A 24953-nucleotide genomic window follows, 5' to 3' on the forward strand; every position below is an offset into this window, starting at 1 on the left:
AACTCGTCCTTGTAACCAGTTTTCAATCCAAAGTCCATTGATTATGAGTATGATGGACTTTGCATTTGCACATTTAATTGATAACATTCATTGATTTTGTAAACAAAGTCTTCTTGGAATGTTAAGACTTTTCCTCATATGTGTAGTTTAAACCACACATGTGAGGTATCGCCGCGATCAGTAGAGTGAGAGCAATAATTCTAGTCCTAGACCTTCTCTGTAACTCAAAACATGCAACCTGTAGAATTTTTTAAATGTCGCCTATGGAGATTTTTAACAGTAAGTTTGTCGCCATTCCACGAGCTGGCGCAGTTTTGAAGCGTGAAACGTTGGGTATCAATTTACTCGGCATAACAATATCTTTCACAATATAAAAAAAATTGGGCTAACATTACTGCTGGCTTATTTTTTAATTAAAAAAAGTGCGCTTGTAAGAGCGCTGCTCAATTACAGTGTGACAGGAAGTATTGCAACGACCGCCATTTTATTCTCTAGGGTGTTAGAAAAAAAATTTATAATGTTTGGGGGGTCTAAGTAATTTTCTAGCAAAAAAAAATGTTTTTAACTTGTAAACAACAAATCTCAGAAAGAGGCTTGATCCTTAAGTGGTTAATACATAGGATGCATTAAGGTGAAAAACACAAGGGTTTACAACGCCTTTAAGCTTAATGGACAATAGCATTTTTTTGGGAAAATTCAACCTGGTCAGTCAATTATTCCCCCAGCCTTCCCCACCATCCATGATTTGTCAATAATTGTGTTTAACCACAAATTGCTTAGATAATGCTTATAGATGGGTTTTTGTATTTGATCCATTTAAAATTAGATTGTATAGTGACCATTGCATGTCTATGGTCACATTGTCCAGTGGTCAGTGTGATACTGAGCTGTTCTCACTGGCAGACCTTGTACTTCTCTTCTGTGAGTGTGCATGGTCAAGACTTTTCAAAGTCTGCACTTCAAAAGCTCCACGAGCCAATCACAGTGTGGCTTGAAAAGGCTATAGTTTCCTCCTCATTTTCAAGAGTGAAATACATGGACACTACTACAACTGTAGCACTCTGACATTCTGAGGTTTAATACTAACATCTTGTTTACTAAGGAAATGTATTTGTTAAATGGAAACATGCAGAGATAACTCTTGTATTTAAATATGGGTGTTCTTGTCCTAGTACACTGCTTTATGTGTTTAGTGACTTTGCAGATGTCATGCAATAAGGGAATAATCTAGGCCTGTTCTTCAGAGTAGGCTAACAGAGTCTGGATCAGGCCGTTGTGTTCCCGGCAGCGAGGTCAGGAGGAGTGGGAGTTCTTCAGGGGACAGAAGATAAAGAAAGGCTTTCAGGCATCTTGTATTTTCCAGATGTGTCATTTGAATTAGGAGGTGGGGAGAGCTGCCAAACTGCGTTAGTGAAGAAGGTTCCTTTGTGATGTTTCCTTACTTCCAGAATATGATACTTTTTAAATGGGTGCCTTTAGGGTTTTGGGAAGAGGTATGAAAATCGACAGCAAAAATGTTTTTTATACTTTCATTTTAAATGTAAAATATCACCATGGTTTACCTCAAGGGTGTACAGCATTTCCACTCATTCTGTTGCATTTGTTTTCTAGAGCACAAAAGTTTTTCTCACTCCTTGCAGGATACTGCTTTAAAAAGTGCAAGCGTTTTCACGTTGCATTTAGTGCAAGAAATAACTGATTGACATGTTACTTTGTATAGAGTGCTGAACATGGTTTCTAGTAACATGCTAGGACTGGCATTGTTTTATCCTGCGTGTCAATTTAAATCTTCTCAATACAGAAATAAAGGCAGATACTAGTTTTTCGTCTGAATCTATGATAATGCCGAACAACTTTTTATAAGTGAGCCTAAAACATGTAGACTAGGCTGAATTAAACAGTTTGTCCAAGCAAAATAGATATTTCAGTTAAAGATGGATACGGGCGGATTATTTTCTCCACAGGTTCTTCATTAATCTATCTGTTCTTTCTACTTTTGGATCTGGCCATACATGGGTAATTTTTTTCGGTCAACCAGCGGGTTTAACAAAAAGAACTGATCTGATTCCCCTATCCACACATTTGTGGTGGATGAGGGAATCCTCTGCCCTTTTGTATTCTGACAGCGGGGAGACTTTCCCACTGTCAGAGTACACAGATCAGTGCTTCAGCTTATTGCCTGCAGCACTGATCGAGCAGCTTTTATCTAACAGGGTGGTTGAACAGAAGTTGATTGGTAGTTTGATTTCTGTTTACCGCAGTGACCACACATGGATTGCAATTCAGATGGTTCCTGCTGAACTGGATACATTTTTATCCATGTATGGCCTGCTTAAAGCTAACTATACACAGTTTAAATTGTTGCTGATTCTTGATAATTTGTTGGCAGCACCAGGCTGGAAAAACGTATTTCAAAATCTAAGGAGCCGGGTGAAAGATTATCACACGAACATTTAATAGGAATACAATAGCTAACAGGGAAGATCCTGCATCAACAGTTTAAGGCAGGCCATACATTGTGCAATTTTCTTTCCTTCAACCCATGAAAATTGCTCAATATCCCCATCAACACAGCCAGTGTTGATGGGGGAATTCTTCCCACTTCGCTATCGTATTCTTACATCAGGAGGTTTCACTGCCATCAGAATACAATGATCACTGCTGGCGGTTATAGCTGCTGGTTGTACTGAAGTTGATCGACAGATCGACTTCAGTACAACCAGCCTGCCATAGATGGATCTAAATTTGATTGTGGGAAGTAAGGTATGCTGACATCCTGTCACTAGACAAAGAGGATTGGGAGGACTGTCATGAACATGGCCCCAAGCTGGTTATTTCTTCCCGTGATAAACTTATATAGGTACATAGAATCTATTATAAACTCCAGAAACTCCATCATATTTTTCCAGACGAAGACCCTATTTTCCCAAGATGTAAATCGCATGTTGGAACATTCTTTCACATATTTTGGAACTGTCCAGTTATCTCGTCCTATTGGATGGCAGTGTTTGCAGAAATTAACCTCAGGTTACAATTGTCCCTGCCGGTACTACCAGAGTTGGCCTTGCTGGGGGTTCATGAGGATGCCCAACGCTCTCATCACTCTAAGCTATTGGTTTCCTACCTCTTATTCTATGCCAGGAAAGAGATTCTTATGAAATGGTTCTCTCCTCCCTGGAAGCACTGATGGACCCAGCCCTGCCTATGTATAGGATCATATATATGAATAGGGGGTGTAAGTAGAAATATGTATAAGGTATGGGCTCCTTGGACCTCCACCTAAAACTGTTAAGTTACTATGCACAATATGGCATGTTATCTAAGGCCTGAAGTACTGGGATGGAGGGTCTGGTTCTTTTCTCCCCCTCCCTTCCTGCTCTTTGCATTTGTCCTCTCTCCACCCCCCCCCCCCCCCACACTTTTTTTCTGCTTTCCCCGGATTTGATCTACTGGTTGCACTATCCTCCATTGTTCAGCTCTCAATAATGTCTTATATGCCATTATGCACACTTCTGTACAAATTAGATTTTTTGTTTGATTTACCTGATGTCAGCATACCATGCATTGTTTTATGTTAATTTGTATACTGATTGTATACTGAATATTGCCCTGTGAGAAACCAATAAAGCACCTTTGTTTTGTAAAAAAAAAAAAATTACCCGGTTTCTGCTAAACAGATTGTATTTCGATCCGTTTATGGCTGGCTTAAGGTGGTAGTAAAGTCAGAAGGCATTCTTTGCATTAAGATAAAAAGCCTTCTGTGTCCAGCATTCTCCCCAGCCCCCCTAAAACTTGCCAGAACGGCTGTCAATCAAATTCAGTTAGCCAATCAGGAGAGAGATGGGACGGGCCAAACGGCAGCTCCGTGTCTGAATGGACACATGGCGTTGCAGCTCGGCTCGGGTGCTCCCATAGCAAGGTGCTTGCTGTGGGGGCACTCCACAGGAGGGAGGGGCCAGGAGCAGCAAAGAGGGACCCGAGAAGAGGAGGATCCAGACTGCTCTGTGCAAATCCACTGCAATAGAGCAGGTAAGTATAACATGTTTGTTATTAAAAAAAAGACTTTACAATTACTTTAAAGTGATTGTAAAATCTCGTTTATTTTCCTATGAAAATAACAAACATGTTATACTTACCTGCTCTGTGTAGTGGATTTGCACACAGCAGCCTGGATCCTCCTCTTCATGGGGAGGATCCTCCTCTTCTTGATTGACAGTGCTCCCACAGCAAGAAGCTTGCTTGCTATGGGGGCACCCAAGCTGATTCACAGCTCTCTGTATCCATTCAGACACGGAGCCCTGCCCCAGCCCCTCCCTTCTCTCCCTTGATTAGCTAGCTGACTTTGATTGACTGCAGCGGGAGCCAATGGCTGTTGTGTCTCAGCCAATCAGGCAGGAGAATCTCAGATGGCTAAGACACTCGTGGACATCGCTGGACAAAGAGGGACCTCAGGTAAGTTTTAGGGAGAATGCATTAAGATAAAAAAACCTTCTTTAAAACCACTCTAAGTGTATATGGCAAGCATTACCCCACCTACTGCTGTGGAATTAACTGAATATTTCAGTTGAATTCCTCATAATGCCTTAGTGGCTTCTAATAAGTCAGAGACATGACCTTTTTGTTAGCTCCATCCTAAATTTGATTCAGATAGCAAGCAAGTCTGAAGGCAAGCATTTACTGATCTTATATCTGCTTATAACCCATATTGCTCTGGAAATCTTATGTAGGGTATTACATTTGTTTTTCAAGCTATGTTAATGTATAGTAAAAAAATGGATAAAGTTAAAATACATAAACTTAAAAATAAAATATAATTGACCGCAAACTATTATAGTTTGCCTGCAAGATAAATCACTAACTCATTGGAAAGACAAGGTTTTATTTACTAAATTGTTTCTTTTGAGGAATAGATTTTGTTGGAGTGGATTTTGTCATTGTTCCATACAAGGGGAAAGTTATCTTGTAATTATCACCTAACACTGAGAATATTTCAGAGTATTAAATTTTAGAATCTTTGTTCCCTCGAATATGTAGGAGTACAAAAGTCTTTAGAAGTGTAGAAGGTTAATTGGATTACAAGATAAAGCGAAAGAAAGACAGTTTCATTTTATATATGTGACCTGTCATGACCTCTTTTGTCTCTCATCTCATTTACACTGTTCAGCCTGTATCCCCCATCTGTTTTAGGTCATCATGACAGGCAAGTGCAACTTAAAAAAAAAAAAAGAAAGTTTAACACAAGTTTTTAGAGAACATTAGGGCAGGCATGTCAGATCTAAATAACTTTTAGGGCTCTAGTTATAGTGCCATACTGTTTTTGCAAAAGTGGAACTTTCTTTTTGGGATTATAGGCTTAGTGAACTATAGCGGATTGTACACATACAAAGATTGAATTACATTACCAATAATTCGGCTGCAGTATGACGGTTCTTGGGAATGATCCTGCACTGTGGTGCAGGCACACCTATGCTGGACCTTTCTTTGAAGAACAATGACAACTACCCAGTAAAATCCATTTCAGAGCAGTGGTTCTTCCCAAAGAGATTGGCCAGTGTGGGGATGGCTGTAAATTGTAGGCATATGAAAAGGAGAAGTTCCGCTTTAAGGCCTACTCCCCCGCTCCTGTTTGTGAAATTGAGATTTTGGGGGGGGGCAGGTACCAGCTTTTGACAGGTACTTGCTCCCACTTCCACTCCGACTGCCTAGGCGATTGGAAGGGGAAGTTCTTCTCCCCCTTCCTCCCAAAGTCTTCTGGGACACATGACAGGTCTGTGCAGGACCATTCACAATGCACGGTGCCGCTTGTGCAAGTGCAGTGGGCACCCAGCTCTGCAGATGCAAGCTGTCACAGCCGGGTGCCCATAGTAAAGATGCTGGCGCCGGCGAGAGAGGACACAGAGAGAAAACGGCTGGGGTGAGCACACTGCTGGATCGTGGGACAGACGAGTGGCTGTTTATTAAAAGTCAAATGCTACAATTTTCACTTAAGAGAATGGAGATCCTCTTTAAAGAATAATTTAAAGTAAGACGTGAAACTTATTATTTGTCCAGTAAGACCCCTTTCACACTGAGGCAGTTTTTCAGAGGTTTTAGCGTTAAAATAGGGCCTGTAAAGCACCTGAACACTGCCTCTCAAGCCACCCCAGTGTGAAAGCCCGAGTGCTTTCACACTGGGGCGGTGCGCTTGGAGGACGCAAAAAAAAGTCCTGCAAGCAGCCTCTTTGGGGTGGTGTATACACCTCTCCCAAACCACCCCTGCCCATGGGCACCGCTTCCGAAGCACCACATCACGGGCGCTTTTAGCCCATTTTAACCTATCTTTGGGGGTTAAAAGCGCCCAGCTGCCACCCGAGAAGCGGCGCCAAAGCACCGCTATAACAGTGATAAAGCCCTGCTAAAACGAGCTGCGCTTTACCGCTAACGCTGGCAACCGCCCCAGTGTGAAAGTACATAAAAGCTGCCACAAAATGCAACTGTGTTAAAGACAGAGAGTTTACTCAGTTTACTTTAATCTCTGTTCTCTGTTATCAGCAGAGTCTAACCTGTTGTACCTGGGGTGCACTATGCACAGAGTGCCGAGTTCAGGGGTATGCTGTGTATAGAGTGCAGGGTTTAGGGGTGCGCTATGCACAGTGTGCAACCCCCCCGCCCCTTAAGCTTCTTCACATCTCTACTCTCTCCCACTTTGTTTGGCTCTAGTACCTCCCATGTAGGCGGCTCTAGTACCTCCCTGTGTAGGCATCTCTCCCTTGCCTTGCAGAGAGATCGTTCTCTCTCTGACTCTGGAGATCTGTCCCTGCCGTGAGATCAAAGCTGTCCCTTGTAAATACTGAAGGCTTCTTTCTGTGTTTACAAGTGACACTGGAGAGCAGGAGTGGAGGGTGAGAGTCAGAAGTGGCAGAATGGAGTTCCGTCACATTCCGACTGCACAACTGGGTGCGAGGGCCACATGACAAGCCTGGCAGGCTGGATTCAGCCCGTGGGTCTTGTGTTTGACATGTATACTCTATGGGTAATACCAATTACCACAATAGCCAACCCAGGGAGATCAATTTTTGCTGTTTCAACAGTATAAGCTGTCACCATACTGTACTACCGCTACTCGAATAATGGGAAGATCACCAAGGATTGTACTAAGAGGAATGTATCTTATTAAAAAGCAATCTGATGAGGACCCGATTATTCAGAGACAAGATCATATCCCTTCATGCTTGTCTGACTTTATGGTGGGAGATGGAAAGAATGCTTAAAAAGAATGCAGCTTTGTGTATTATTTGTTGGCTGATGAGGAAAACCCATCAGTATTGACATCTGCCTGGAAATGATCTTAGACTGTCAGTCAGGACAACCTAGGACAACTTTTAGCCTAGGTTGTCACAGAGAAGAGGCCTGATATCTGGAAAAACATATTAGAATGAATGCATCAGTTCTTTAAACCATAAAGATGTTTAGCCTCCTCTTCTTGATAGCATTGGTGTTATGACAATAAAAAAAGAGGTGGCTATTTTCCCACTAGGGCCACAGCAGGCAGTTACCTCCTGGGTAGCTGTGATGTTTATGCAGAAGCTTGTAAGAATATTTTATGGCTGTCAGTTCCTTGTTGCTTCCCATGAACAGGGAAAAACTATAGAACTTCTGGCCTTGAACTTTCTCATCTCTCTACTAGCCATGGGAGGGCCTGAGGTTAAAGGGGCCTTTAATTAGACCATAAATAGCTTCTTCCTGACTTTTGTTCTCAGACCTCTAGCACTGCTTTTGTACAGCAAACTCCCTTTAAAGTGATGTCAAGTTTGGTTATGTCTCCTCTCCAGGAAGCTTTATGGGGTTTTGGAGAGGAGAATTTGATCTTCTGTTATTGATTACTTCGTAATTCATGAAAATAGGTGGAATCCCTTTGAAAAATTATGTTGTTGAGAGGATATGTATGCTGTCAACACTTGATTATCAAAACACATTTGAAAGAAATTAAAAAGAAAAAAAAAAACACAAATTACTTACATCCACAATTCCCTGGTGGTATAAAAAATGCCTTTTATGTTGGTTTAGTCAGCAGTAAGCTAAAACATTAGCTAAAACAAATGTTTCAGTATGGATTCAAAATAACTGAACCCCTTGTATTTTTCTGACCAACCACCCTTCACCATGTTGACTATATTAATTTGCATGCATAATTATTTTGAAGGATATTTTCTATCAAATTGCAATAAAAGGGATGCTTAGAAATATTCATAATAATTCTATCTAATAGAATTCTACGTATATACTACGGACTATGTATATATATATATATATAGTATGGCGGCATGTAAAATGCATTTGTCTCTCAGTTCGGGTCTCTGTCTGTCTTGTCCCAGACAGCACAGTGCAGACATGCACTCCTCTCTGCTCTGTTGCATGCGCATGGGCTCCTCAGGAGGGTAGAGCCCTGAACTATAGACCTGATTATCCCAAGAACCCAGCACCCACCTGCACCATCAATGTTCCGATTTTCTACAAAACCTGTTCCAGACTGCCTTTTTACACCATGACAGGGCACTACACCGTCACACAGGTTTCAGTTAGACTGGGAGCTACTGCTGTGCTGTCTCTTTAGATAACCAACAGTACTGCTTTATGTACTACATTTTTATTTTTAAATCAAATTGTATACTTAAAGTAAAAACACATATAAAAGATAAGTAAAAAATGTATAAACCTTACAAAAGTTGAAATAAAATTGACTGAAAGTCAGTATAGTTTTCCATTATAGGACAACTGTACCCATGCAAGTTTTCCTTTGATCTTTTTCATCTCCACTCTGCAGCATGAACCCAGAAGTTGTGTTTTTGTGCATCTTATGAATATGAGTGGATTTTTTACAGAAAATATAGCCTTGATAACCAGTTGCACTGATAACATATGGTATAAATAATTGCAACTACCATTTTTTGATTCCCCCGCTTTCAGAACATATATAATGTTTTGGGGGTTTTAACTGGAATTTAATGTACAAAATGTGCATTTAAACATGTGCGCAAAAGTAAAAAAAATGCTTTCTGGAAGTGCTGGTTTTATGATATGTAGCCTATCCAGCATCTTCAGTATTTAGGGTCACTAGGCTGAAACAAGCAGACACAACAGATGACTTCACTTGCTGCATAAATATTCTTGATCATTGACACCTTTCTTTTAAAACCGAAGTTCAGGCAGATTTTTTTTTATAAAAACATTTGTTAGAGCCCAATTCTGGACAGAACTGTGCTCAACCCTGCTCCTTGCCACTGCCTTTTCTAGCTGAAGAGACCAGTGATTTAAGTGCTGCAGTTTTGCCAACAGGACCCCTAATGCTGTCTTCATCCTATTTGGCAGAGAAGCCTGGAGCCTGAGAGAACCCCCTCACTGGACAGGCAATGGGGAGTGTCTTTGTTACCCAGATAGTGATACGAGCACCCCTATATTGACCCTACTCCTGTGCAGTCCTGAGGATACAAATGAGAGTAGATGGGGTGAGGTAAAAAGTAGTTGAGGGGAAGGGGCGCATTCTCAGTGATGAGCTTTAATACAGTTGATTAATTAGGGTATAACTAAAGGTGACGTTTTTGTTTTTTGGATAGAGTAGATAGGGATTAGAATGCCTGTCAGGCTTTATTTGCTTCTGTGCCCCAGTTAGAGAAATGTACCCTGTTTATTTGTTCTGGTTACACTTTATCAAGGGTTGTCACCAGAATAGAAACAGAAGGGAAATCTTCCAATCTTCCAGTAGTAGTTCTGGTGACCACCAGGGATTCCCTCACATTGGAGGGATGTCCTCTCACTTCCTGTTTTGCCTAAGGGACAGGAAGTGAATGGAAATCTACCAAATAGGGACCCAGCTGGCAAAAAAAACCTGAAAGGGTTAGAACCATCTCTTACGCTATCTGAAAGGGAAATGTGCCTTTTATTCTACTTTAATGTAAAATTTTTTTCCTATAAGAAATATAGTAGCTGCCATTGCTGTAGATTCATGCCTAAAAATAAGGATTATTGATCACTTAAAATACACAAAATGCTAGAACAAAGCAGCAAGGCTTTACTGAGATCATGTCAGACCAATCTGATTGAATGTGTATGACATTGACACTAATGTTTTGGACCAGGGTGGTGATATAGACATAGCCCATCTTGATTTCAGCAAGGCATTTGATACAGTTGCACATAATGATTTAATTACAAAAGGTGTACAAGCTAGGACTTAACCCTTGGGTGGTTCAGTGGATATGCAGTTGACCAAAGGATATATACCAGAGTGTGGTTGTAAACAGGGCTCATTAGAACAGAGATTGATTACTAATGGAGTACCACAAGACTCTGTACCTGTTCTATTTAATCTATATGATCTATATGTAAGTGATCTAATTAAAGGGTTGGTGGGTAAGGTACTGTATGTCATTTTGCTGATGACACAAAGGTTTGCAATAGGGTTGATATCCCCCACACCAGTAGTCATCAACCCTGTCCTCAGGGCCCACTAACAGGCCAGGTTTGCAAGACAACTGAAATACATCACAGGTGATATCATTTGCTGCTCAGTGATTGCAGTATTCTAGTCTGCATCTCCTCAAAGTAAAACATAAAACCTGGCCTGTTAGTGGCCCCTGAGGACAGGGTTGATGACCACTGCCCCACACCATTACACCACCACCAGCCTGAACCTTTGATACAAAGCAGGATGGATCCATGCTTTCATGTTGTTTACGCCAAATTCTGACCCGGCCATCTAAATGTCACAGCTGAAATCGAGACTCATCAGACCAGGCAAAGTTTTTCCAATTTTCTATTGTGCAGTTTTGGTGTAGCTTCCGTTTCCTGTTCTTAGCTGACAGGAGTGTGGTCTTCTGCTGCTGTAGCCCATCTGATTTAAGGTTCGATGTGTTGTGCATTCAGAGATGGTATTCTGCATACCTTGGATGTAACAAGTGGGTATTTGAGTTATGGTTGCCTTTCTATCATCCCAAACCAATCTGCCCATTCTCCTCTGACCTCTGACAACAACAAGGCATTTTTGTCCACACAACTTCCGCTCACTGGATAATTTCACTGTTTTGGACCATTCTTTGTAAACCTTAGAGATGGTTGTTCGTGAAAATCCCAGTAGATCAGCAGTTTTTGAAATACTCAGACCAGTCCGTCTGGCACGAACCATGCCACATTCAAAGTCAAGTAAATCTTCTTTATTCCCTATTCTGATGCACCATTTAAACTTTAGCAAGTCATTTTCACCATGTCTAGATAGCTAAATGGATTGAGTTGCTGCCATGTGATTGACTGATTAGCAATTTGTGTTAGGAAGCAATTGAAAAGGTGTACCCAATAAATTGACCGTGAGTGTATCTTTCCTCTCCATTCACAGAGAGAAATACACAGGGATGGGCTTCACAGTGATTGATTGATCACTGTTGTAGCCTTTCAGAGGCTACTACAGCGATCAGGTGACCCGATATCTGGAGTTCTGGGTCCTGATCGTTAGTAGGGGACCTGGGTCTCTCAGTGAGACCCCAGTCTCTGTGCTGGGAGCGCTCTGTGCGGCATGCTTCCAGCACAAAGACCGCTACGCATATATGCAGACCCATGACAAAAAGCCCAGTACAGTGAGGCTGCATATATGTGTTATGTCGGCATGAAGGGATCAATGCAAGGAATGCATTAAGGTAAAAATTGTTTAGGCTTTAGAACCACTTTACAGTCTGGAGGAAAGAAGGGGATGGGGAAACCTAATTGAAACCTTTAAATATATCAAGAGGGTGAATAAGGTTCAATATGAAGATCAAGATCAAGAACACGGAGACATAACCTCCATTTAGCAGGAGGAAAGTTCAAAACAAACTTAGAAAGTATTATTTTACTTAAAGAGTAGTTGATGCTTGGAATAGACTTCCAGCAGAGGTAGTGAGTCGGTCAACAGTAAATGGATTTAAACAGGTTTGGGACAAACATAGATCTATACTTGGACAAAACAAGTTAAAAGAGAAGTTCAGGATTTAAAAAAAAAAAAAAAAATATATACTTAACTAGGTGGATGCTGCATCTGTCTCCTGCTGACTCTGCAGTGAGAGTGATCAAACAGTGCTGATCACTCAGTTCTTCCCCTCCACTTTGAGCAGAGAGCCGTGACTGTCAGTCAGTGACTCTCTGCTCTCTCTTCCAATGCTCACTGAAGCGCTGGGCTGTGGAGAGGGCGGGATGGGCTGGCTCAGGCTCTTAGTGGATTGCTGAGAGGCTGAGCTGGGTGCGGTTTCAGGCTTTTGGGCTGATACTGACCATATGGCCGGGTTCTACTTTGAGCCTGGATCAGCTTTGTGATGTCAGCTGACAGCGGGCATAGAACGAAAGGCACCCCTGTCCATATGAGAAGTACAGCCAAAAAAAAACATGGGTAAATTTAAAAAAATGGGGCAGACTCAATAGACCTGCCATCACTTTTCTATGGGCCCCCCCCCCCCCCCCCCCCCCAATCAACGCTTTTTTGGGCATCAAACAGACAGGAAATGATTGAAAACCTCCTTATTTGGATCATAGACAGAAATGGAAACAGACATTGTAAATTCCCACTCCTAAACATTAAAAAAAAAAAGTTTAAGCTGGAGTTTGACTAATATGCAATTACTCATTATATCAATTTAGGATACCTCATCAATCATAAATAAAATTATAATAATAAAATAAGTGCAACGGCACTAAAAGGAAGTTACATTTTTAAGGTAAAATGTCAACCTTTCATTTGATTGCTTATATAAGAAGAAAAGCAATGGTTAATCTGCTAGGGAAAACATGCATAATTCTAAACCTAAGGTTCTCTTAAGTGGCCGGTAGTGTCTATTTTTTATAGCTCATAAGTAAGGGTTAACCGTGCATATATGCTCCGCTCCCATGAAATCTGGGAGGGTAAGCCGAAAACATCATGTGCTCTTTGTTCATCTTAGTAAAATCCAGATCATCTCAGAACAGAGTTCTGGAAAAGAACAGTTTATATAGGAATGAAGCACACTGCAGCTCTAAACTGTTTTATATACATCAAACAGGAAGACTCAGAAAACCAAAAACTAAAGTAAGTGATTGATAAACAGCTTCCCTTTAGACAATGTCTCCTTTTAACCTCTGCAGGGAAAGGAGGTTATCTGTGCTGTCACTGACTCATCTGAGTGTATTTTCTGCTCACTGTCAGCCTTGTATTCCCTGATAGATTTTAGCTTTGCCTTGTTGTTTCACCCAGCAGTTTGGTAGTGTTACAGAAAAGTTATGTGACTTTTTTTGTTCAAACTATTGTTCTGTTAGCTGCCATTTTAGGCTGCCTTAAGCACTTTAGTCCACTTTTGGCTGGCCAAAGACCAGAGCACTTTTTGCGGTTCGGCACTGCGTCGCTTTAACTGAAAATTGCGCAGTCGTGCGACGTGGCTCCCAAACAAAATCGACGTACTTTTTTCCTCCACAAATAGAGCTTTCTTTTGGTGGTATTTGATCACCTCAGCTGTTTTTATTTTTTGTGCTATAAACAAAAAATAGCGAGAATTTTGAAACGCATTATTTTTTACGTTTTGCGATAATAAATATCCCCAAAAATATATAAAAAAAACATTATTTTCCTTAGTTTAGCCCGATACGTATTCTTCTACATATTTTTGGTAAAAAAATCGCGGCAAGCACACAATGACATGGCTGCAAATTCAAAGGGACGTACAGGTATGCCCATTTGCGCAGCCGTGCCATTCTGTCGTTGTATAAGTACATGCGTCGGTTGGGAACTGGTTAAAGTGGAGCTTCACTCTCCCAATTTACATAGATTATTTTTAATCTTTATGCTTCTAGCTTTATTAAATAGATAGGAAGGTATATATTTACTTGTGTTAAACCTTTTTGATCCATTTCTTCAGTTACTTCCTGGTTCCTATGCCTAGGCAAATGATGTCACACATCCCAGGAGTCTTCAGGTGGGGAGGAGGGGCTTTCTTAGCTAAGCACACCCTTCTGCTTGCATGCCTGAGCTAAAAACAGGTGAATTCTAGGAAGCAAATGCAAAATGAATCATCTGGCCTTACTCAAGAAGGCTATGGCCAGAAATGCTAGGGAGTGTTTTTCAAAGTGATTAATCAGCAAAATAAAGCATGGATACATGGATGGATGGAAGAGTTAGCTTTGAATACCAAGAATGAATGAAATAGTGTTTTTGTTTTGTGGTGTTCAAATACAGTGTAGATCCGCTTTAAGGGCCAGTTCACATATGTCCGGCGTATTTTTGGCGCATTGTTTTTTAGGCACGTCGTACATGCAATTTTGGCACGCTACCATTGAATTCTATAAAAGGTGCATTTTGATAAAAGCTCATCAAAGATGCAGCATGGGTGTGAACAGGGCTTAAAAGTGGCAGTTAGTGGGCATGAAGTCACCAATGTGTTGCTAAATATTATTCCTTATGTATAACACCTAGATTTAAATTGATTAATTTCTATAAAATCTAACAATTTTACATACATAAACTTCTCCATATATGAATGGAAAAATGTGCTCCAAAAAGAATGTTTTAAAAATAGGTGCAAATTACCACCTTCTTGTTGTCTTTCAGGAAACTTTAAAAAACATGCTTTCTGCTATTTTAAAGCCTAATTTTAGAAAAAAAATGTTTTTAAAAATGAGCACTAAGAATGTTACCAACATTTACACTGAAGTGTCCCTTTTGCTGGTGCCAGCCGTAACAGTGAAAATCAGAAATCTTTCACTCACCCCCTCACATACCACGCAACTATAATTTGCACGTGCTGCGGGGATTAATACCAGCACTGGACCTGTGACAGGTACCCATCAAGAGTGGTGAGTAGGCCCACCTATTCCGCCCCCCCCTCCACCCCCATTCATAGAAGCGAAATCTTTCATGAATGAAAAGCACTCTATAAATGGAGGACAGGCGGATAAATGAAAGGTCTGCCTCCTCCATTCAGATTGCTTTTCATTAATGGAAGCTATAGTACAGTACATCTGAGTGCCTGTCACAGGTCCAGCGCTGGTATTATCCCCCGCAGCATCGGAAGATTATGGCTGTTGGGTATGGGAGGCACTTAATCCCCTGAGATGCCCCCCCCCAGAAGGGGATTGATAGCCTCAGATGTGCATGTGTAGAGGGTGTGTGTACATTCCCTCCACTCAGGTTTCAGATTACACTCAGCTCCCTGGTCTGTGCTGTGCAGTGCTTGCCATCAGATCCCCACCCCTTGCCTTCAGAAGCTTAGAAATGCTGTGTACATTCTGTATTTTGAATGGCTGTGGAGAAGAGAGAGCTGCAGATAAACAGGTGCAACTTATGTAGGAGGATTTGTTTAATCTCTGTGTATCCCCTGAGTCTCATCACTACACTGGGTATACGTAAGGGTTTACAACCACTTTCATGGGAAGAACATGCTGCTGCACTACAACTGAATTTGAAGCAGTGCTTCCGCTCTCATGTAGGCTGTGGTTATTTGCACTACAGTGAGATAAGAAGCTGTTGCCGAGGCATAGTTAACATTATCACTGCAAATTCATAATGCTGTAGCTTGTCAGTCAGCAGTCAGACCACACTGAGCCCTTCCCGCTGCTGTCTGGATTGGCAGAACTGAATATGCTGCTGAAGCCCCCCCCCCCCCCCCACACACACACAGTTTTGGCTTCAGTGGCTAGGAGGAGGAGTGTATGGGACACAAATAAAGCCAGCTTTGGCTTTATCTAGGAAGGTGAAAGATTTTACATTTTTATGGCTCCTGTTAATGGATTTGGGACCAGTTTAGATTGTCACACAGAAACCTTTATAAGTATTTTAATGGTTTGAGAATATAGACCCTTGTGTGCACAACTATATCAGCAGATAGATTCTGTTTGCTAATGTGTTTATTAAATTGCATGTTGACAAAAACAGGTAGCAAAGTTCATAAAGAAATAAATATAGATCCTATATGTTGTCTGCTATGGTGTCCAAATGGGTATGAAATGTTTCTCTAAAGAGGTTATCCTTCAGGTTTACGACTGCACATAGAGAAATAACAAGAACTGTCGGGAACCCCACCTTCACCCCAGAATAGGCATTGTTGGGCAGGATGTAAGCAGTAAAGAGCACTTGAGTTAGCTGGAGGTACTCGTATTCTTTCCCTAAAGGGATTGGAAAATGGCCATCCTCACAATATTTGACCACCTTTAGGACAAAAAAAAGTATTTTGGAACAACAAGTCCCAGATGCTTCTTCCAAGAGTGTATAGAGTGTTCATGTTCATTAAGAACTGTGTTTATGTAGTGTTTGATTTATATGTATAGACAATGGATTTGATGTCCATTCAGCATCCATTCCAGGTTTTTAATTTCTTGATTATACTCCCACTTTCCACACACAGCTGGTCTGAGCAGTTTTATGCTTTGTTGTGAGTTGGTAACTATGGCTATAATCTCCTTGCAGTGTGTTCTGGGACACCGATCTCCATTCCTGGGTGCTAAGTCAGGCTTCACTTGCCAAGAGCTGCAATGTGTGTGGAAACAAATAGCATGTAGAGAAATCAAAGTAGGTGGTGGATCACTGCTTTCCACTCCAGCTTTACACATCAAACAAGCAAAATATCTAATCCTGGTGGGTCACCCTGGCCACTGATCAAGTGCAATAAATCTCTGACACTTCAGGTTTCCAAATGTTCATTTTGCCATTTTGCACTTTCAGATTTCATCTGGTTAAAGTCTTTAGCATCTTGTCTGCTCCTGATGTTATGCAGTAGTACATCTGGGAGCAAAGAGAGCTACTAGTGCTCATCAAGGAGATCATTTCATCCAGATGAGCATCAAGCTGTGCTACATAAGAACGTTAGCATTATTGTCTTGTTTATAAGTGTTCATACAAGGTCTAGTTATTGAGTAGATTAGGAGATTTCAGACACAGGTAGCACTTTATAAGATCTTTTCATGCCTATGGTCCTGTCAGATGAGAGGATCTTTTCATAAAGGATGCTGCATATAAGACCGCCTCAAAACATTTCATTTCACAAACTTAATTTACTAGTATGAGAGGTCCTCATATGACCTTGTCCTCAATTTGGTGGTTGCATTGTGTATGTGTGCAAGTGTTATCAAAGGCCTGTTTTTATTGTCTCTGATACTGGATGCATAGCTATGCAACTATAACTGACAGCCCCTGCATCTGTGCGTCTGTGGATGGACAGCTTTTGGGATGTTCCAATTTTTTGACTAAACCATGCACCAGCCAGTTCTGTTAAGGTTGGTCTGTCCTCTGCATGGACACCCTAAGACAGTGGTTCTCAACCTGGGGGTCAGGACCCCCTTGGGGGTCGAATGATGATTTGCCAGGGGTCACCGAATCCTGGGCTGTTCCTGAAGCCTGCACCACTCTCCCAGCCTTTTTGCGGCTGCCCAGCAGGACTATCCCTGGAGCCTGTGGCCACCCAGCTGGGCTGTTCCAGGAGCCCGCGGCTGCCCACTCAGCCTCTTCGCAGGCGCCCATTCAGTTCACGGCATGGCTGGGGGGCAGGGACTAGAGGTCAGCTGACTGGTGAGGAATGTGAAGTGGGAGGGGCTGGATGAGATCCTATCTCCTGATTTTGGCATAGGTGTCACTGCTACGTGACACCACAAAGTCGGAGACACAGTGAGTAACACTACCTGCGATTAAAGTTGCCATTAAAAGGACTCAGGGAGTGCTAAATGTCTGCAGGTTACGGGTGCAAATTACTTGTCTTGCCTTGGGTACTGACAATCCACACTATGAAAATAATTTTACTGTTGGGGGTCCCCACAACTTGGGAAATTTTATCAAGGGGTCATGGCACTAGAAGGTTGAGAACCACTGCCCTAAGAGCATCTCAAGTATCATGTATACCAAAGCATAAGTACAGGTGGTTTATAGGCAAGTATACTAAAATGTGTAGGTCAAGGGTGTCAAACTTAATTTCATTGTGGGCCACATAAGCATTATGGTTTCCCTTAAAGGGCCAGTTGTATATGTAAGACTATATAAATATATCCAGGGCTTATTTTCTCAGAGAATAGGCGCAGGAGCTCAACCATGCCCCACCACTACCGAACTGCATTGAATGTTGGGTGGGCCAAATTGCACTTTGAACAGTGGGGGGGGATCTTAAAGTGGGGTTCCACTCAAATTCCACTCAAATTTTTAACTTAATCTTACCCCCTTCAGTTAATTGCATAGATGTTCAAATGCCGCTCTAAAAATTTTTTTATCGCTGTAATTACCTTTATATTGTACTTTATTGTGGCACTTCCTCCCATGGGAGTAGGCGTGTTTATTGCCTTTCCCCGGTGCCGCACTGTCTCCTGGGAGCTTAGTGTCAGGCTTCCCAAGATTCAGTGCGGAAACAGTGATCATGCTTGTGAACAAGCTGTGAATGAACAGCATTCACCACATCCAGGAAATCAATGCTTGTGGGCTTCACATGCCCACAAGCAAGATGGAAACAGCCAGCATCACATTTTTTAAGTTATTCTTCAGTACGAAAACAGAGGCAGAAATATTACACCCAAAAAGTCGCCGGACTCCCATTTTAAAAGGGTAATAATACCAGGAGTGCGTTATGTGTGTGGTTCATGGATGCGCTGTATAGAATGTAGTTTCAGGGGTGCCCTATACACATAGTGCAGAGTTCAGGTTTGCGCTACGGACATAGTGCAGAGTTCAGGGGTTCGCTACGTACAGCTGTCCACATCTCACTTCTACCCCTCCTCAGTTCTGATCTCTACACCACTCTCTCCCGTCCCCCACTTCTGCACACACCTCACTCCATATCCCCCCCCCCCCCCGAAGCTTCCTCACGTCTCACCATTTAAAAAAATACCCAGCCTGGCTCTAGTACCTCCCTGCAGTGTGTAGGTGGCTCCGCCTCTCTCACTTGCAGCAAGATCATTGGTCGATATCTCTGCACCGGGCACAGATGGAGATCCCCTTGTGATACCCTATCCCACCTATCCCACACTGCACCTACATCTGCATCTCACTTGTCCCTGCCATGAGTACAGGGCAGGCAGGGATCTGTGAGAGCCCCTGAGAGGAAAGCTATTCTTGTAAACACAGAAAACTTGTGTTTGACACATGTGGTGAAGGTTTCACCTAAAACCTCAGGTACTTGGTATAGTGGGTGGCACAGTGGTGCATGGGTAGCACTCTCGCGTAGCAGTAAGAAGGGTTGCTGGTTCGCATCCCAACCTCTACCTGCCTGGAGTTTGCATTTCCTCCCTGTGCCTGCGTGGGTTTCCTCCCACACACCAGTGTCATGCTGGTAGGTTAATTGGCTTCTGTCTTAATTGGCCCTAGTATATGAATGTGAGTTAGGGACCTTAGATTGTAAGCTCCTTGAGGGTAGGGACCGATGTGAATGTACAATGTATATGTAAAGCGCTGCGTAAATTGACGGTGCTATATAAGTACCTTAAATAATAATAATATTATCCTGCTGTAGAAGAATGCCAGTTGGATTGTAATTGTTAGCTATGTGGCCCGCCCTTTTTTCTTCTACTCCACTGAGAATGGCACACTGCTGTTGTACATAAAATTCCAGAATGTGTTTCCTGCAGATGCTTTCCAAGAGGTGGAAAGGAAAGGTTGATTAAAAATATGTAAATTGTGAATGGTTCACGTTAGAGATGCAGAATTGTCTGTATTTGCTTGGCCCACCTATGCTTTCTAGTCTATTGTGGTATGAATTGAATATCCAAATTATGATACAGAAAGAATCTTCTTTTTCAGCATGACACCTAATGGCAACTGTCCATTTAAATGCATGCAAGTGAATTACACATTGACACTTTGACCTTGTCCTGGCTTAAAAATTGATGCTTTTATGTAAATGTGGTAAAATGGGTCACTTTTGGCTTCCATCATTTTAGCAGAATTCCCTACAGACATTATGTCTCATGCCTGTCCCTGCATTTAACCTTTTTTGGCCTCAGTGTTTTAAAATGTTTAAAAGGATTAGAGGTCATATTTGAAATCAACACCAAGCAAATTACTGCTGTAAGTCTAATGCCCAATTTCAAGGTAATCGGCAGCTCAGAGAGAGAGCATCTGGCGTGAGTTTAAACAACAAATGATCTCCACTGACTGTTTAGCCAAATTAACCCTCAACTCTTCTCCTGCAGTGGTCTCCAAACTCCGGGGGGGGGGGGGGGGGGCTATGCTTGCCTTCTTTATCTGGTCCTTGGGGCACTATTCTTCCCAATGATAGGGGACACTATTCTGCCATCTGAAGCCGACAATGGGACACTATTCCCCCTATAATGCCAACAATGGGACAGTATTTCTCCCACTAATACCAAATCTACAGTGCCTTGCAAAAGTATTCACCCCCCTTGGCAATTTTGTGTTTTGTTGCCTCACAACCTGGAATTAACATGGATTGTTTAAGGATTTGCATCATTTAATTTACAGAACATGCCCACAACTTAGGATTTTTTTTTATTGTGAAGCAAACAACAAATAGGACAAAATAACAGAAAAAGTAAATGTGCATAACTATTCACCCCCCTAAAATCAAAACTTTGTAGGGCCACCTGTTGCGGCTATCACAGCTCCAAGTCGCTTTGGATAAGTATCTATGAGCTTGCCACTTGCCACATCTTACCACTGGGATTTGTGCCCATTCCTCCTTGCAAAACTGCTCCAGCTCCTTCATGTTGGATGGTTTTCACTTGTGAACAGCAATCTTTAAATCTGACCACATATCTTCTGTTGAATTGAGGTCTGGGCTTTGACTAGGCCATTCCAACACATTTACATGTTTCTCCTTAAACCACTCAAGTGTTGCTTTAGCAGTGTGTTTGGGGTCATTGTCCTGCTAGAAGGTGAACCTCCGTCCTAGCCTCAAATCACACACAGAGTGGTACAGGTTTTGCTCAAGAATATCCCTGTATTTAGCACCATCCATCTTTCCCTCAACTCTGATCAGTTTCCCAGTCCCGACTATTGAAAAACATCCCCACAGCATGTTGCTGTCACCACCACGTTTCACTGTGGGGATGGTGTTCTTTGGGTGATGTGTTGGGTTTGCACCAGACATAGTGTTTTCTTTGATGGCCAAAAAGTTCAATTTTTGTTTTATCAGACCAGAACACCTTCCTCCATAAATTTTGGGAGTCTCCCACATGCCCTTTCGCAAACTCAAAACGTGCCATTTTGTTTTTTGCTGAAAGTAATGGCTTTCTTCTAGCCACTCTGCCATAAAGCCCAACTCTATGGAGCTTATGGCTAATTGTAGTCCTATGTACAGATACTCTAGTCTCTGCTGTGGAACTCTGCAGCTCCTCCAGGGTTACCTTAGGTCTCTGTGCTGCCTCTCTGATTAATGCCCTCCTTGCCCGGTCCATGAGTTTTGGTGTATGGCCGTCTCTTGGCAGATTTGCTGTTGTGCCATGTTCTTTCCATTTGGTTATGATGGATTTGATGGTGCTCCTAAGGATCATCAAAAATTTGGATATATTTTTATAACCTAACCCTGTACTTCTCAACAACATTGTCCCTTATTTGTTTGGAGAGTTCCTTCATGGCAGTGTTTGGTTAGTGGTGCCTCTTGCTTAGGTGTTGCAGCCTCTTGGGCCTTTCAAAAGGGTGTTTATATGTAATGACAGATCATGTGACACTTAGATTGCACACAGGTGGACATCATTTCACCACTTATGTGACTTCTGAAGGTAATTGGTTGCACCAGAGCTTTTTATGGGCTTCATAACAAAGGGGGTGAATACTTACGCACATGCCAATTATCAGTTTTCTATTTCTGAAAATAAGTTTTATGTATATGTTCTTCTACTTTTACTCCTCCAACTTCGACTATTGTGTTCTGATCCATCACATATAATTCAGATTAAAAAAACATTGAACTAAAGCCAAGGGGGTGAATACTTTGCAAGGCACTGTAGCTATGTTTACTCCTGCTGATGCCAGGAAAATTTCTGCTCACACTGGCCACAGATCTGACCCCTCTAAAGTCTGAAGGACAATAAACTGGCCCTTTGTTTAGAATGTTTGGAAACCCCTGGTCTAAAGTATACATTTTTGAGTTCTGCCAGGTGTTGAAAATTGGCAGATTTAGTGGCACTAAATTAATGTACTTTATATTGTATTTTTTAAACAATGGCATCTTTTTAAAGTAGTAGAATGTTTACATGTGTCATATCTGCTTTGATTATACTACGTAGCTGTATTGAACTGCATTGTACTTTATAGTATTGGACTATTAGTATTGAACAAACTAAGTAAAAGCTTTCTTTTCCTAACCATTTTTGTTCTAAACTCTGCCCATCTATATAGCCAGCTTAAATGATCTGCCAGCAAGGTATTAAGCCTAACTGCAACAAATGCAAAATAAATTTCATCTTGAGAATGCTTAAACTCTGTTACACTGTATGTAAATGTAAACTTGGATATCAAATCCCCCCTCCAGCCTGTTCACTGACGTGATATCTGCTTGCCAACACCACTGGCCACCTCTTTATAAGAGCAGATCAAAGAGTGGCTGAGCCATCATGAGGTTTACCTGGACTTATGTTTATTAAGGAGAAAAAAAAATCTATTTATTTGAATTGCGCTGGAGGAAATTAGCTTCTCTTATGTCATTTCCTCCTCTGTAGCACTTCTCTTATCTTCTAAAGATTTATAAATGAGGTCTTTTTTGGCCCTGCTGCTTTTTTTAGGAGAATCGTAAGGAAAGTGAGTGACTCATGCCTAATATTAAAGCTGTGCCATTGATTGCCTGTCAAGGTGTAAAATACAAACTTTGTGCAAAAACATATGTTCATATAATCTGTAGGAGGTAAATAAGAGCAGCTGTTTGCTAGCTGTTTAGTTATTACTACAGGTAGACATGTTTCCATATTGTCATGGGACTTCTGAAATGGATATTTTAGTTTTGGATGAAATTTTTGTTTCTACACTCCGATTTTTAGATGTGAGAAGGTGACTTTTACCATAGCATATTCTGAGCTTTGCAACATTGCAGTGGCCTCTTATATGATTATTTAATCACTTCAGCCCCGGAAGGATTTACCCCCTTCCTGACCAGAGCACTTTTTGCAATTCGGCACTGCATCGATTTAACTGACAATTGCGCGGTCGTGCGACATTGTACCCAAATAAAATTGAAGTACTTTTTTTCCCACAAATAGAGCTTTCTTTTGGTTGTATTTGATTGCCTCTGTGGTTTTTATTTTTTGCGCTATAAACAAAAACAGAGCAACAATTTTGAAAAAAAAAAACGCATTATTTTTTACTTTTTGCTATAATAAATATCCCCCAAAAAAGACATAAAAAATATTTTTTTCCTCAGTTTAGGCCGATATGTATTCTTCTACATATTTTTGGTAAAAAAATCGCAATAAGCATATATTGATTGGTTTGCGCAAAAGTTATAGCGTCTACAAAATAGAGGATAGATTTATAGCATTTTTATTTTATTTTTTTAACTGGTAATGGCGACGATCTGCAATTTTTATCGTGACTGCGACATTATGGCAGACACATAGGACAATTTGGACACATTTTTGGAACCATTGATTTATACAGCGATCAATGCTATAAAATTGCATTGATTACTGTAAAAATGTCACTGGAGGTGAAGAGGTTAACACTAGGGGGCACTCGAGGGGTTAACTGTGTTCCCTGGGAGGTGATTCTAACTGAAGGGGGAAGGGACTGACTGGAGGAAGTGACGGATCGTGGTTCCTAGCTAATAGGAACACACGATCTGTCACTGCTGTCAGAACCGAACACGGAAGTGTGTGTTTACACACGCTCGTCCCTGTTCTGTCTCTCCTGCCCACGATCGCTCGTGGCCGGCGGTCATTGCGACCGTCAGCCACGAGCACAGGCACTCCCACTACGCAGTGGGTGCGCCCATTTTCCCGACTCCGCAAGCCGCTGTATAGCTACGACGGCTCGCGCACGGGAGCCAACCTGCCGCAGTATAACTGTGGCGGTTGGTCGGGAAGCGGTTAAAGTGTATGTCAGGGAAAATAGTCTTAAAACATATTTAGTACTTCTCAGTGCATACATATTTCCCCATGCTTTCGGGTGGATAAAGTGCAGTTGCTCCAGAGCTTAATAAATGCGAAGAATACCTATCACATGAAAGAAAAAAAAAACGAAAAAAAAAAAACAGCATAATTGAATGATGTAAGTCAGCAGAGCTTCCCTTCATTTACTAAGCTCTACAGCAACTGCACTTGCAGAGTGCACAGTCTATTTGCCTTAAAGTGTTTGTTAACCCCCCCAAAAGAAAAACAGATCCTGTTACCTTAAAGCATATCATACAGCACAGTGCTTGTGATGTGTCATTTGACCCCCTGTAATCCCTAAGAAACCCTGGCTGATCCTGCCTCTCTATACCCTCCCCTCTGTAAACTGACCACGGTGTATCATGGCTGCCGAGCCCTGACACCGTGGTCAGTTTAGGTGCCTCCGTCATCCGTAACCCTGCTCTCTGTCCTCTGTGTCCTCTTCCCCCCTCCCCTCCCTGCCTGTCTGCTTGTGTCAGCACCCGCAGATATAGTGAATGCAGGGTCCTGGGTTTAGTAAGACTTTAAGTTTGTGGTCAGTGGGAAGAGTGCCCCTTAAATTGGTGGTCAGTGAGAAGTGTGCTCCTTTCATAGTTTATCAGTGGGGAAAATGCCCCGTATTCTGTGTACTGTGGGAGACCACATATAGTGAATGCAGGGTCCTGGGTTAAGTGACACTTTAGTAAATCCACTCCTTTTTATGCAAATGCTGCAGGTACTGAAAAACAACTGTTGATCCTGACAGAAATGCAGTGAGCTCATAACTTCATGTAGTGAGCTACAAATGCTGCCTTTGTAACACTGAAATCCTAAGCAGTGCTGCCAGCTCTACACTGCTGAACTACTAAACACTTTCCCCTCTCTTCTCCATAATATAGGGGGGAAGTGTAATGCAGTGTTTTTTAAAGGAATAAAAC

At 41.8% G+C, this 24953-nt stretch overlaps 1 protein-coding gene across 8 annotated transcripts in view; it reads left to right on the top strand.

Annotated features, from left to right (window-relative positions):
* SH3PXD2A (SH3 and PX domains 2A) overlaps nt 1–24953 on the top strand; it is a 467201-nt gene that overhangs the window by 214743 nt on the left and 227505 nt on the right. For 2 of the 8 annotated variants that reach the window (XM_073596111.1, XM_073596112.1), the window contains exon 1: nt 12928–13063. The exons of the other annotated variants lie outside the window; for them this stretch is intronic. In XM_073596111.1, the coding sequence (XP_073452212.1) occupies nt 12993–13063 (71 nt within the window). In that variant the 5' untranslated portion in view covers nt 12928–12992. Of the gene's footprint in view, nt 1–12927; nt 13064–24953 lie in introns of those variants that run through there. 8 annotated transcript variants of the gene reach the window in all.

Source organism: Aquarana catesbeiana, linkage group LG08 (genome assembly GCF_042186555.1).
Source record: "Aquarana catesbeiana isolate 2022-GZ linkage group LG08, ASM4218655v1, whole genome shotgun sequence".
In the NCBI taxonomy this organism is placed as follows: Eukaryota; Metazoa; Chordata; class Amphibia; order Anura; family Ranidae; genus Aquarana; species Aquarana catesbeiana.